The 11,534-nt window shown below is 49.0% G+C and overlaps 1 protein-coding gene across 4 annotated transcripts in view; it reads left to right on the forward strand.

The window, feature by feature from the left end:
- Positions 1-7,875, forward strand: part of TCF20 (transcription factor 20) — a 169,081-nt gene extending 161,206 nt beyond the window's left edge. For 3 of the 4 annotated variants that reach the window (XM_012741805.3, XM_012741806.3, XM_012741804.2), the window contains exons 5-6: positions 244-370; positions 6,545-6,766. In XM_012741805.3, the coding sequence (XP_012597259.1) occupies positions 244-327 (84 nt within the window). In that variant the 3' untranslated portion in view covers positions 328-370; positions 6,545-6,766. Of the gene's footprint in view, positions 1-243; positions 371-6,544 lie in introns of all 4 variants that reach the window. The other variant, XM_076006946.1, reaches the window with a different exon arrangement.
- The last annotated feature ends 3,659 nt before the right edge of the window (positions 7,876-11,534 follow it).

The following is an 11,534-nucleotide window of genomic DNA, read 5'->3' on the forward strand; positions in this document are numbered from 1 at the left end:
TAGGATGTTAGGGTGTTCTCTTCATTTTCACTGAATTTAACTGTTACTTCTAAAGCTCCCCTGTTTTAATGGCTACATTTTGCCTGAGAGAGCCTTGTCTGAATGTCTCCGGTTTGTCGGTCAGTACTGACTCTGCCTTTTCTTTCCTTTTCCATGTGCTGCTCCTGTCCCCTCTGCCCTCCCTGATTCCATGCTCTCCTCTGTCCCTCCTGTCTTGTCTCCTTTTGGCTTTGCCTGTGGCAGCCTCCCCTTCCGTGCCCTCTCCCCCCCTTGCAGAACAAGACCGCGAAAGGCAGCCTCAGCACAGAGCAGTCGGAGCGGGGGTGAGGGGGGCGTGTGCTCGTGGGAATGGAGAGGACAGCAAGCACAGGTGAGTCGGGGCCACCCGGCTCCCAGCGTCACCTGCCCGCTCTCAGCGGGTGTTGGTGCCTCTGCCCTCCTGCTTGCCCCAGGCTGCACCACCAACGTCTAGTCACATGGATTACCAGCACCAGGTGGATAAAGTGTTTTCCCGTTTGTGACTTAGCTCCCAGAATGTTCATGGGAAAGTTGTGGGGCCTTCAAAACTGCCCGCTGCTGACAGGAGTTCAGGACAGAATTGGCGAGGGGGTCCTTGTGAGTGGTGCTTCTGAAGGCAGACATCACCAGCTCCTAGGATGGACCCTCTAGGAGAGGGTGCTTCTGCCAGCAGCCCCTGCTCTTCCCTGTCTCAGAGAGGGTTTTAGCCAGAGGTCTCTTCTTTTTAATTCACTGTATTTCTGTGAAGCTTATAGTATGATTTCCTTCGAAAAACACAAAATTCTTCAGGTTTTAATATTTGAAGTACTTTTTTTCATACTACTATGAAGGATTCCTTTTCACAGAAGTACAAAGGAAAGGAAAATCCTCTCAAAGATTTAGTAGACTTTAGTATCTGATTCAGTTTTGCTCTTTAAAAAATCTCAAGAGATTGAGCTATGCTTTTGTGAGTGTGTGGGTCATAGTTGGGGCTGTCCAGCAGGTGTCTATGAAAACTTATATTACTTGGGTCTCTAGAAGCTGAGGTCTCCACTGCTGTGCATGCTCCTCTGACTGCCCTGCCTGTTGAGGGGTCTCTGAGGCATGAGGGGAAATAGGTTATGAAGAGAAGAGAAGAAAAATGAAAATGTAGCTTGTGGCACTACAGGATGGGGTAGGGAGACTAGCTGTCTCAGAGATGTCCCTTGAGGGATCATTTCTCTCAGCGGAAGGGACTCCTGCAGCGTCTGACCTACACAGCTCTGGCTGTACCAGACCTGTCCCTTAGGCAGCACCACACCCGACTGCCCTCTGTGTTCTGTGCCCTCCTCCTAGTTATAGCTGGGAGGTTTCCTCGTCTCTCTGGAATACCCAACAGTAATTTGGGGAAAAAATCTAATTCATCTCAGAATGTGGTAGTTTTCCTGCTCTGAGAAGACACTTGTTTCTTAGGTGGGTCCCAGTGCTGACTTCTGGTGATGGCCTTGTGTTCCCCACCATGTCTGGGTTTCGAGTGCTGCCTTGCTGGGGTGCTAGGGAGTGCCCTGCAGTGCTGCTGTGCTCTTTTCCTCTTCCAGGGAGTAGGTTTGGCAACAGAGGGGTCAGAACAAAGCTGGACAGGTGGCTGGGTGCCATCTTGTGTGTTCTTGGGTCACAGGAACCAAATGAGCAAATGGAGCCCTGTGGACCATCAAAGTACCGTCGCTGTTGTTCCTTCTTCACATCCCTGGCTTGCACGTGTTGCTGTGTCTGCGCAGGCTCTGCTATCTCACAGCAATGCCTCTGCCTGGCCCAGATATTGGAGTAAAGTTCGGTAGGGACCTACAAGTGTTCCCGGAACATGGACTGAAAGACTTGGCGTGGAAAGAACCATTGTGATTTAGTGCTTCTGAGTTTTGTCCTGGAATTCCAGCTTGTGTTTGAGAAAAAGGGAAAGTTTGGACCCTGGGCCTGGTGGGCAAATCTCTTGGGGATTCTGTTCATGGTCTTGTTCTTCTGCTTATTCTTGGGCCCTTCCACCTGTCGGGGCCCTCGGCTCTTGAGCAGAACAGTAAGCTCAGTGTCAGCTTCTCCTAAGGTTGAAGTATGGAGTAATTAAGCAGCTGGACCCATCATGGAGGTAGTCTCAAGTCCGTTGACGTTGGACCACTTGCCTCTTGGTGAGAAAGGATGGACTTGCTGTGTCTAATCTTGTCCATCTGAAATTGTTTTCTTCATTTGTTGTTCCCACCAGGTGGGGGCCTTTCTGGTTTCTCAGTTCAGGAGAGTTGCATTGAGGATAGTCACTGTCCTTCAGGCCCATGGTGCACCATAGGACAAGAGCCCCAGTGACTGGGGACAGAAACACACCTCTGCCCTAAAGGAGTGCTTGTCTTGGTGTCCATGCTGGGGACAGAGAGTCACCATTATTGGGTGCTCCAACAAGGCAGGGAGGAGATAGTGACATGCGTGTGTGTCTGTTTCCTGGTGCCCCACCTTCTCAGGCAAAGTGCTGTGGAAAGGGCCATGAGACCAAGGTTGGGCCACTTCATGTCTCTGTGCCTCAGTTTCTTTTCTAAAAAGAAGAATACCAATACCAACCTTGCAAGGATGCTGTTAGAAAATGTGTCTAACGTGCCAGCACAGAGACACACTGGGCACACTGGCTCACAGCCTGCAGGTCTGCTATGCCTGGCTATGCCTTGCTACTAGCAGGAGCTGGAGGGGTCAAGGCTGCAAATTGGACCCTGCAGCTGCCCTGTCTAGCAGAAGATACCCAAGGCTGAGGGTTAAAAAATGCTGCCCCTGCACCTCATGTGGGAAGTACCTGGTGCTTGTCCCTCACCAGGCCAGGAATGCCAGAGAGAAAAGGTCCTTGGACCTCCTGTCTCCTGCCCATTGCCGAGGACAAGTGTGGCAGACCTGTGGGTGCCACTCTTTGCTTGTGCTGAGATTATTGTTGTCTTGCTGGCTTCTGTGTGGCTGGTGGGCAGGGCTTTGACAACAGGACCCTATACCCAGCTCCTCTTATCACATAGTAAATAGGGGGCCTCAACGTCCCCTGCCAGGCCCTGTGATCCAGGGACAGGGAGCAGTAACCTTCATCCAGGCTGACACTCTGTCCTGGGTGCCTGGAGATGGCATCTGCCCACTCACCTTGTGCTGAACAAGACAGGGAAAGGGAGGCATAGCCTCCCTGCCCCTGGAGCTGGACATCAAGTAGTCAATCCATGTAAGAACAAGTGTCACTTTTAGAGTCCCTCTTCCCACAGGCTGGGCCAGGGGAAGCCCCAGGATTACCTATCCAGAGGAGAATGAAGCTATCTGCTTTCCTCCCCCACCAGCCCCAGCCCAGGCACGTGAGGCTCCTGCAGAGTGCCTTGCTTCCATACCATGCTGCTGCCAAAAGCCCTGCCTCAGCAGCAAGCGTAGTCTCCACCAAGCCTTCCTGCTATCCTGTCTCCTCTCTACCTCATAGGTTCTCCCCGCATTTAGAATGAAGTCCAGACTCCTAACCTTGGCCCAAAAGCCTGTGGAAGTCTCAGGCAAGGGTCTCCAGGCTCCCGGTCTCCTTCAGCTCCTCAAGGGCTGGGCTTCCTCTCTCTGGCTTTTGCACACTCAGCTCCCTGTGCCAGAAGCATTTTGCCTGCCTATCTCCGTGTGACAGGCTCCATTTCATCTTCCAGGTCTCAGCTTGAGTATCACTTTCTCAGAGAAGCTTTCCCTTTCTTAATCACTGTTGAAATTGCCTCATTCTCCCCACTCTGCAGCCAGTTCTTGGCATCCCTGCAAGTTCAGCTTGTTCACTGGATGACTGCCTGTCTCTCCACCAGGCTTTAGGCCCCTCAAAGGCAGGGACTACATGTGTCTCTGCACCGTGCTGATCTGGCCCAGAGCAGAACTCAAAGTGGTGCTGAGTGAGTCTGTGTTAAGGGATGGACGCAAGCGTCTAAGAAAGAAAGGCCTCTTGGGCCTTGATTGCAGATGCCCTAAGTCAGTACAGATTCAGAATCAGATTCACCTCCACACTCTCCCTCTCCGGGTGGGAATTACATGTCTATTTTAGAGACAAGGAAATGGGCTCCGGGCGAGTCCTGGCCAGGTCAGGTGGTGTTGAGATGGTGGATTCTTGCTGCAGTTGGGAAAGACGGGAAAGACAAGCTTGGAGTCTGATGTGGAAAGACACAAGGACTGTGTCCCAGGGTCATACTGCAGGTATAGAGGGGTATAGCCAAAAGCAGGGAGTGAGCTAGGGAGCATGGGGGTGAAACCCTGTACATGGGCAGCTGAGCATGAGGATGCCTTTGTTTAAAGGGAGTTACCCGCCTTCAGCACAGGCATGGCAGGGAGTGTGCTCCACTGTGGCTGCTACTGGGCTCCCTGCCTGGAGCACAGCTCTCTCCTCTCAGCCACATCCCATACAGGCATGCACAGTCCCTGCAGCCCAGCCAGGAGAGCTTTGCCATTTATGAGCCCCAGTCCCACCTCTAACCAGCCATGTGGCTTCGGGCCGCATGTGTCACCTCTCCAGGCTTTAGCTTTTCATCTTGGACACGGGGTTCACAGTCTCATTGCTATTATGAAATACCACCTGTAAAGCCTCTAACACAGTGCTTGGCACATAGTAATAGCTGAGAGAATTTTCCTTCCTGTTCTTCCTACTGAAGGAACAGTTTTTAAAAGGTCACTCTTGGAAAGCTGGGGTCCCATCACATTCAGGATGTGTTCGGGCCAGTTTAGTCATTGAGTCATCAGACCCTGGGGAAAGCCCATGTTGGGAAGGCTGGAAGGCAGAGCCCCAGGCTGGGGTGCTGAAGAACTTGGCACTGCCTGGGCTACGTGGCGCCCCCAGGAGGGGTGCATGGTCAGCAGCACAGACCTGGCCAGGCCTGACCCTAAGTGCCAAAGCATGCTTCATTCTGACATGGGGAGCTGGTACGGGCCTGCTGTTCCGAGTAATTAGCGAGATTGGGGTGCAGGCCCAAGACTTCCACTTGCTGGCAGAAAAAGCAAACACTGTTCTGTCCTTCCCTCCATGAACAGAGCCTGGCAGGGCGCACGTGGGCATCTGGCCTTGCTTCACACAGACATCCCACATCCCCCACAAGATGATGTCGTTCTGGTTGATTGTTGAGGTGCCCATTAGCTCAGCCCAGGTCATCACATTTACAAAGGGCCCTTGGTTCCTGGGGGTGGCATCAGAGACGACACAAGGACTGATTTTAATACTGTTTCTCTTCGCTTTCCTGGCAGCCTTAGCCTCAGGAAAACCAGAGTGAGCAGTGGAGAATCCCTGTGCCACCAAGGAGGAGGACACATGGATTGTGAGGGATGGGTGACATCTGGGGCCCACAGCCACCTTCAGAACCAGGGAGGCCACAACGTGGCCATGGATATACTGGGAATATGTCAGGATGGCTCAGCCATGGGGTCTGTCTTTACATGCGTGTGGTGACAGTGTGCTGTTTCTGTGGAGTGTCTTCCTGCTCATTGGTGTTCTCTGCCAAGCAGTCAGGAACCTCCCGGGCGAGGGTGTGTGTGCACGTGTGCTTGATAATAGCACGTTCCTCACTCCCGCAGGCCCAGCCACCTTAACTGGTCTGCATGTGAGCTTTATGGAAGCAGACAGGGATTGGTGGTGCCTGGCTTCCTGGGGTTTATTTATTGGTAGAGGGCACTAAAGAGGGCTTTGAGGAAGCAGCAAGGTGAGCCCCAGTGACAGTCTCACAAGCTGTGTGATTGGCAGAAGCACGTGAGGGGCCAGGCTGCTGCCGCTCCTGACTCCTGGTATAATTTTTCTGGACTGAATTCCTTGGAAACTATTGTGTCTGAAACCTTTGCACATGGGTAACCCTTACATGGGTTGTTGGAGTCACCTTCCTGACCTAGGCTGGAAGAGAAGAGAAGCCAGGCAGCCAGGATGGGGGGCCCTCCGGCTCCTTAGGAGCCAGGAGGATTAACATCCTCCAGCTCTGTGCCAGACTCGGAACTGAGCAGAGGCCTGTCTTCCCCTGTCCCAAGCCATGGAAAGAGTGTTCTTTGCTAAGTGTAAAAAAACTGGCTGTATCAACTGGAGGCAGATGTGCAATTGCCCTAAGAAGCTGGAGTTTGAGAAGGTCCTTCCACACATTGGCTGGATGCTCTCAACCACCTCTAAGGACCACGCCCTGCCACCAAGTGCTGAACCACAACTGCAGGGGTCCCAAGCACTGCTCACTGTGCTCTGGTGAAGCTACATGAGCTACCCCACTTGAAGTCAGGGAATCCTCTCCTGGTCTCGATTCCTTCTGTGTACTGGGAAGGCAACCATGCCCTGAGGAGCCCTCAGAGTTCAGCCCCAGCATCCTAAGTAAGGTCATTGCTGCCTTTAACCACGTTCTAGGTGCAAAGCCACATGGTGGCAACAACATTGGTCTTGGATGTGTCCCTCATCAATAGCACATCTACAGAGGGGTCTGAGCTCCAGTTCCCTGCCGAAAGCCCTATCCAAGGAGCACCACAGAATGAGCTGTTGGCAGCAGACTATGTGGAGGTTCCTGGCCCTCAGTGTCTGTTCCTTGTCTTCCAGGTGAGACTGTGGAGATGAGAAAGAAGGTGGTGTGGACACTCATGTTGGAAACGCTCCTACCTGCAGCCCCACCCTGCCCCGCCCTGCGTGCCCACCCATGCCAGCACTTCCTTCCTAAGCTCTCACATCACATTCAAACCAGTGACACCACAGGAAAGAAAGACCAAGAAGTTGGAATGGCTGTTTCCATGGACACAATCTCCATAGTGACAATGTGGGGGGAGGGGGGAGGGGTGGGTGGAGGGGGACGGGTGGGGGGAATTAAAAGGGAGGGATAAAAATATATATATATAAATCTATTTTTAGTCTGGAAAGACTTTGTTTAAATGAAAGGTGCGCTATCCCTTTTGATTCTATTTTAAAATTATCTAGTTAAGGAACTCCAAATTTCCAATGACAGTGAAAATTAAATGTGAAATTGAAGTGAACAAACCCTCATCTCATAAAGGACAGGGTGTGTGTGGCTTTGATCTTTAGTCTGTCACACACCAATTCAGAGAACACTAGACCCGGGATTGAAAGAGCAGACAAACCACACCTGAACCATCCTTTTGTCATTAATTTGTCTAAAAATGGGAAGGTTTTAGGGGGAGGGAAGTGGGGACAGTTCATGTTTTCAAGAGTGGGGGAATGATGTCTAAACACAAAAAATAAATTCTTTTCATTTCCAGAAACACTATTTATTATTTTTTTTAATTTTTATCTTTTTGGAGGGTGAAATTGGTAGGTGCCTAAGGTGTCATAGCTATGTCCTGGGTCACTATGGCTGGGAAGGACCCCAAGGGTCCCACCAAGTGTACATAGTGGCCCTGCAGCAGCAGGCAAAATCAAGGAATGACCCGCATGTGGGGCCTTCTGTCCTCAGCACATTCCAGGCAGCTGTGCCCTGACCATGGGGACCCACAGGGATAGGAGGTGGCCCAGGCCTCTGCTGCCAGCATAGGCAGTATGAGCTGTGGGCAGTGACAGGGAGGGACTGTCAGTGTGATCAGTGTGGGTTAAGCTGACCAGGAACACCCACTTAACTCTTTCCTTTTTGCTTTTATTTTTATAAAGGAAAAGGGGGCCTGTCACATAGGCAGCCCCATGCTACATGATTCTTTATTTTGTTTTGTTGTGTTTTGTTTTGTAAATTGTATAATTTTTAAATATCTGAGTTTTAGAAAAAGAAGAAAAAAGTACAAAAAAAATCTTAAGGCCTTAAGAAGGGGTTAGTGCATCTTTCAGGGGTCACTCTGCCATGGGGATAAAATAGCTGTTTCACAAACAGTTTTATTTAAAAAAACAAAAACAAAAAATCAAAAAAATAATAAACTTCATTTTAACCTTGTTTCCTTTTTTGTGTAATATAAACTGAATGTGTCTCTTCTTTCTCTCAGTCTGACTTTCAAAAGGTGTCTTTGGTGCTGCAGAGGAGGCTGCCCAGAAACCTGGTCTATCCCTTCCCAGCCTCTCAAAGGCCAGGCGGCTTGTGCAGCAGAGCCTTGACCCAAACAAAACCCAGGACTCCCCCCTGCCACTCATGGGGTGGAGGGATCTTAGGCAGTTTAGGGGGACAGTCAGATTTACTTATGTTGGTATGAGGACATATTTCCAATCAACATAAATTTTAAAGGTTATTAAAAAATAATGCAATGTTAATGGGCTTTTTTAGAGGGCAGTAATACTGAAAGAAATGTTGTGAAGTAGAAATAAGCAATTATAAATGAGTTCTCATGTGCTCATCAATTTGGGGCTGCAGAAATGGCAGATTAATTTCATTTTAATGGCTGCATCAAGTAGTGTGGTCCATTTTTCATTTCGCTTTGCCAGGATGGAGGTGTGGGTGGGTGCACTGTGTTGGCCATGGCACCACGCTCAGGCAGCTGAACAGACCTGCATAGAAATAAGGGCTTCTGAGCTGGTTGGCTTCCCGTTCTGGTCTTTGCTTGGCATCAACACAGTTAAAATGAAATTGATTTCAAGTGTCAAGAGGTAAACCACGAAACTTAAAAAATATGTATCTTGAGGAAAATATGATATTTTCCTGACAGCAAATATTGCTTCATCATTTGTCTTTTATTCTTTTGTCCCCTTTTGATTTGCTAATGATCCTTGAGTCAGGGGCATTTGTGTTTGTTCTAGGTCTTTCCTTAAACTGGCTTCAGAAATGACCTTTAACTGGGGAGTGGCATGTTGTACACCCCCTGCTCCAGCTTCCTGCCTTCTGCAGTAAGCCTCAGCTGCTCGTGTGCCTTGCTGCAATCGCAGCTTTTGAGTTCAGTGTGTGTTTGATTTTTTAATAGTGTTGTCTTTTGGTTTTTTGTGTGTTGCCCGGGCTAGAGTGCAGTGGCGCTATCATATCTCACCATAACCTCAAACTCCTGGGTTCAGGCGATCCTCCTCCCTCAGCTTCCTGAGTATCTGGGACTACAGGTGTGCAACACCACGCCCAGCTAATTTTTAAATTTTTTTGTAGAGACAGGATCTCACTATGTTGCTCACGCTGGTCTCAAACTCCTGAGCTCAAATGATCCTTCCACCTCAACCTCCCGAAGTGCTGGGATTACAGGCATGAGCCACCATTCCCAGCCATAACACTTTTTTTCGAGCAGTTTTAGGTTCACAGCAGTATTGAGCAAAAGGTACAGAGTTCCCATATTTTCCCTTCCACCACTGTTATTTGTTAGAAGTGATTAACACATTGTTATCACTCAGAGTCCATAATTTACATTGGGAGTTCATCTTGGTATTATACATTTTATGGCTTTTGACAAATGTATAAAATGACACGTATTCACTGTTATGGTATCATCCAGAATAGTTTTGCTGCCCTAAAAATTCTGTGTCCCACCTGTTCATCCCTCCCTTCCCCAGCCCCTGGCACACTGATCTTTTTACTGTCTCCATAGTTTTGCCTTTTCCAGATTGTCACATAGTTGAGATCTTGGAGTATGTAGCCTTTTCAGATTGGCTTCTTTCACTTAGTAATATGCATTTAAGGTTCTTTTCATGATTTGATAGCTCATTTTTTTCTAGTGCTGAATATTCCATTGTCTGGATGTAACAGTTTATCCATTCACCTGCCGAAGGACATCTTGGTTGCTTTCAAGTTTTGACAATTTCAAATAAAGCTGCTATAAACATCCATGTGCAGGTTTTTGTGTGGACATAAGGTCTCAACTCCTGGGTAAGTACATACCAAGAAGGGTAATGGCTGAATCGAAAGGTAAGAGTATATCTAGTTTTGTAAGAAACTGCCCAACTATCTTCCAAAGTATCTGTACAATATTGCATTCCCACCAGTAGGGAATGAGCTCCTGTTGTTCCACATTCTCATCAGCATTTGGTGGTGTCAGTTTGGCCATTGTAATAGGTGCCCCCCACCCCTTTTTTGAGACAAGGTCTCACTCTGTTGCCTGGGCTGGAATTTAGTAGCATCGTCATAGCTAACTGCAACCTCCAACTCCTGGCCTCAAGTGATCCTCCAGCCTCAGCCTCTGAATAGCTAGGACCGCAGGCAAGCACCACCACATCCTGCTGATTATTATTTTGTAGGTACAGGGTCTTGCTATGTTGCCCAGGCTGGTCTTAAACTTCCAGCCTCAAGCGATGCTTCAGCCTCAGCCTCCCAAAGTTCTGGGATTACAGGCATGAGCTACCTTTCTTGGGTGCAATTTTTTAAAAATAGTTTTTAAAAATTTTAATTGTAAAAAAAAAAACAACCATGAGGCCGGGCGCGGTGGCTCACGCCTGTAATCCTAGCTCTCTGGGAGGCCAAGGCGGGCGGATTGCTCGAGGTCAGGAGTTCAAAACCAGCCTGAGCAAGACTGAGACCCCGTCTCTACTATAAATAGAAATTAATTGGCCAACTGATTTTATATATATATATATGAATAAAATTAGCCGGGCATGGTGGCACATGCCTGTAGTCCCAGCTACTCAGGAGGCTGAGGCAGGAGGATCGCTTGAGCCCAGGAGTTTGAGGTTGCTGTGAGCTAGGCTGATGCCATAGCACTCACTCTAGCCTGGACAACAAAGCGAGACTCTGTCTCAAAAAAAAAAACAACCATGAAATTTACAGTCTTAACGGGTCAGTGGTGGTAAGTATATTCACATTGTGCAACTGGTCTCTGGAACTTTTTCATTTTGCAAAAAACTACTTCCCTGCAGGCTGTCCCTGCTCCTTGAGTTTTCCATTTGTTTCTATAGAACAGCCAGCCCTCCGTATCCACAGGTTCCACATCTGTGTGTTCAACCATGGATTGAAAATATTTGGGGGAAAAAATACAGCAGTAAAAAATAATATAAATAGGCCCAGCACAGTGGCTCCCACCTCTAATCCTAGCACTCTGGGAGGCTAAGGGAGGAGGATGGCTTCAGATCAGGAGTTCAAGACCAGCTTGCGCAATAGTGGGACCCCCATCTAGTAAAAATAGAAAAAATTAGCCAGGCATGATGGTTTGCACCTGTAGTCCCAGCTACTTAACGAGGCTGAGGCAGGAGGATTGCTTGAGCCCAGGAGTTTGAGGTTGCTGTGAGCTAGACTGATGCCTGGGCAACAGAGTAAGACTCTTATGTCTCAAAAATAAATAAAAAACCATTCAGTATCAACGGTTTACATTTTATTAGGTACTGTAAGTAAGCTAGAAATGATCTGAAGCATACAGGAGGTTATATACAAATACTGCACCATTTTACTTAAGGGTCCTGATCATCATTAGAGCCCCTGGAACCCTCACCCACCAGGATACCCGGAAACAATGACTCCCTTGCTCCCTGCCTGTGGAACTTCAGATGCCCTGCTGCTGGAAGGCCACCAACCAGGCACCCAGACTCCCTCAGCACTCTGGGTCACTGCCCACAACCTGTCCCTTAGGCAGAGCAGGGATTCCGGAGGTTTCCTCCAGATGGCACCGCTATGAGGGGGCAGGGAGGGCAGTAACAATGAGCAAAATGCTCAAACTTGCCTACCCTTCGAGTGCAGTCCCCTCCTGGCTCTGGACCAGCT

Source organism: Microcebus murinus, chromosome 10 (assembly GCF_040939455.1).
Source record: "Microcebus murinus isolate Inina chromosome 10, M.murinus_Inina_mat1.0, whole genome shotgun sequence".
Lineage (NCBI taxonomy): Eukaryota > Metazoa > Chordata > Mammalia > Primates > Cheirogaleidae > Microcebus > Microcebus murinus.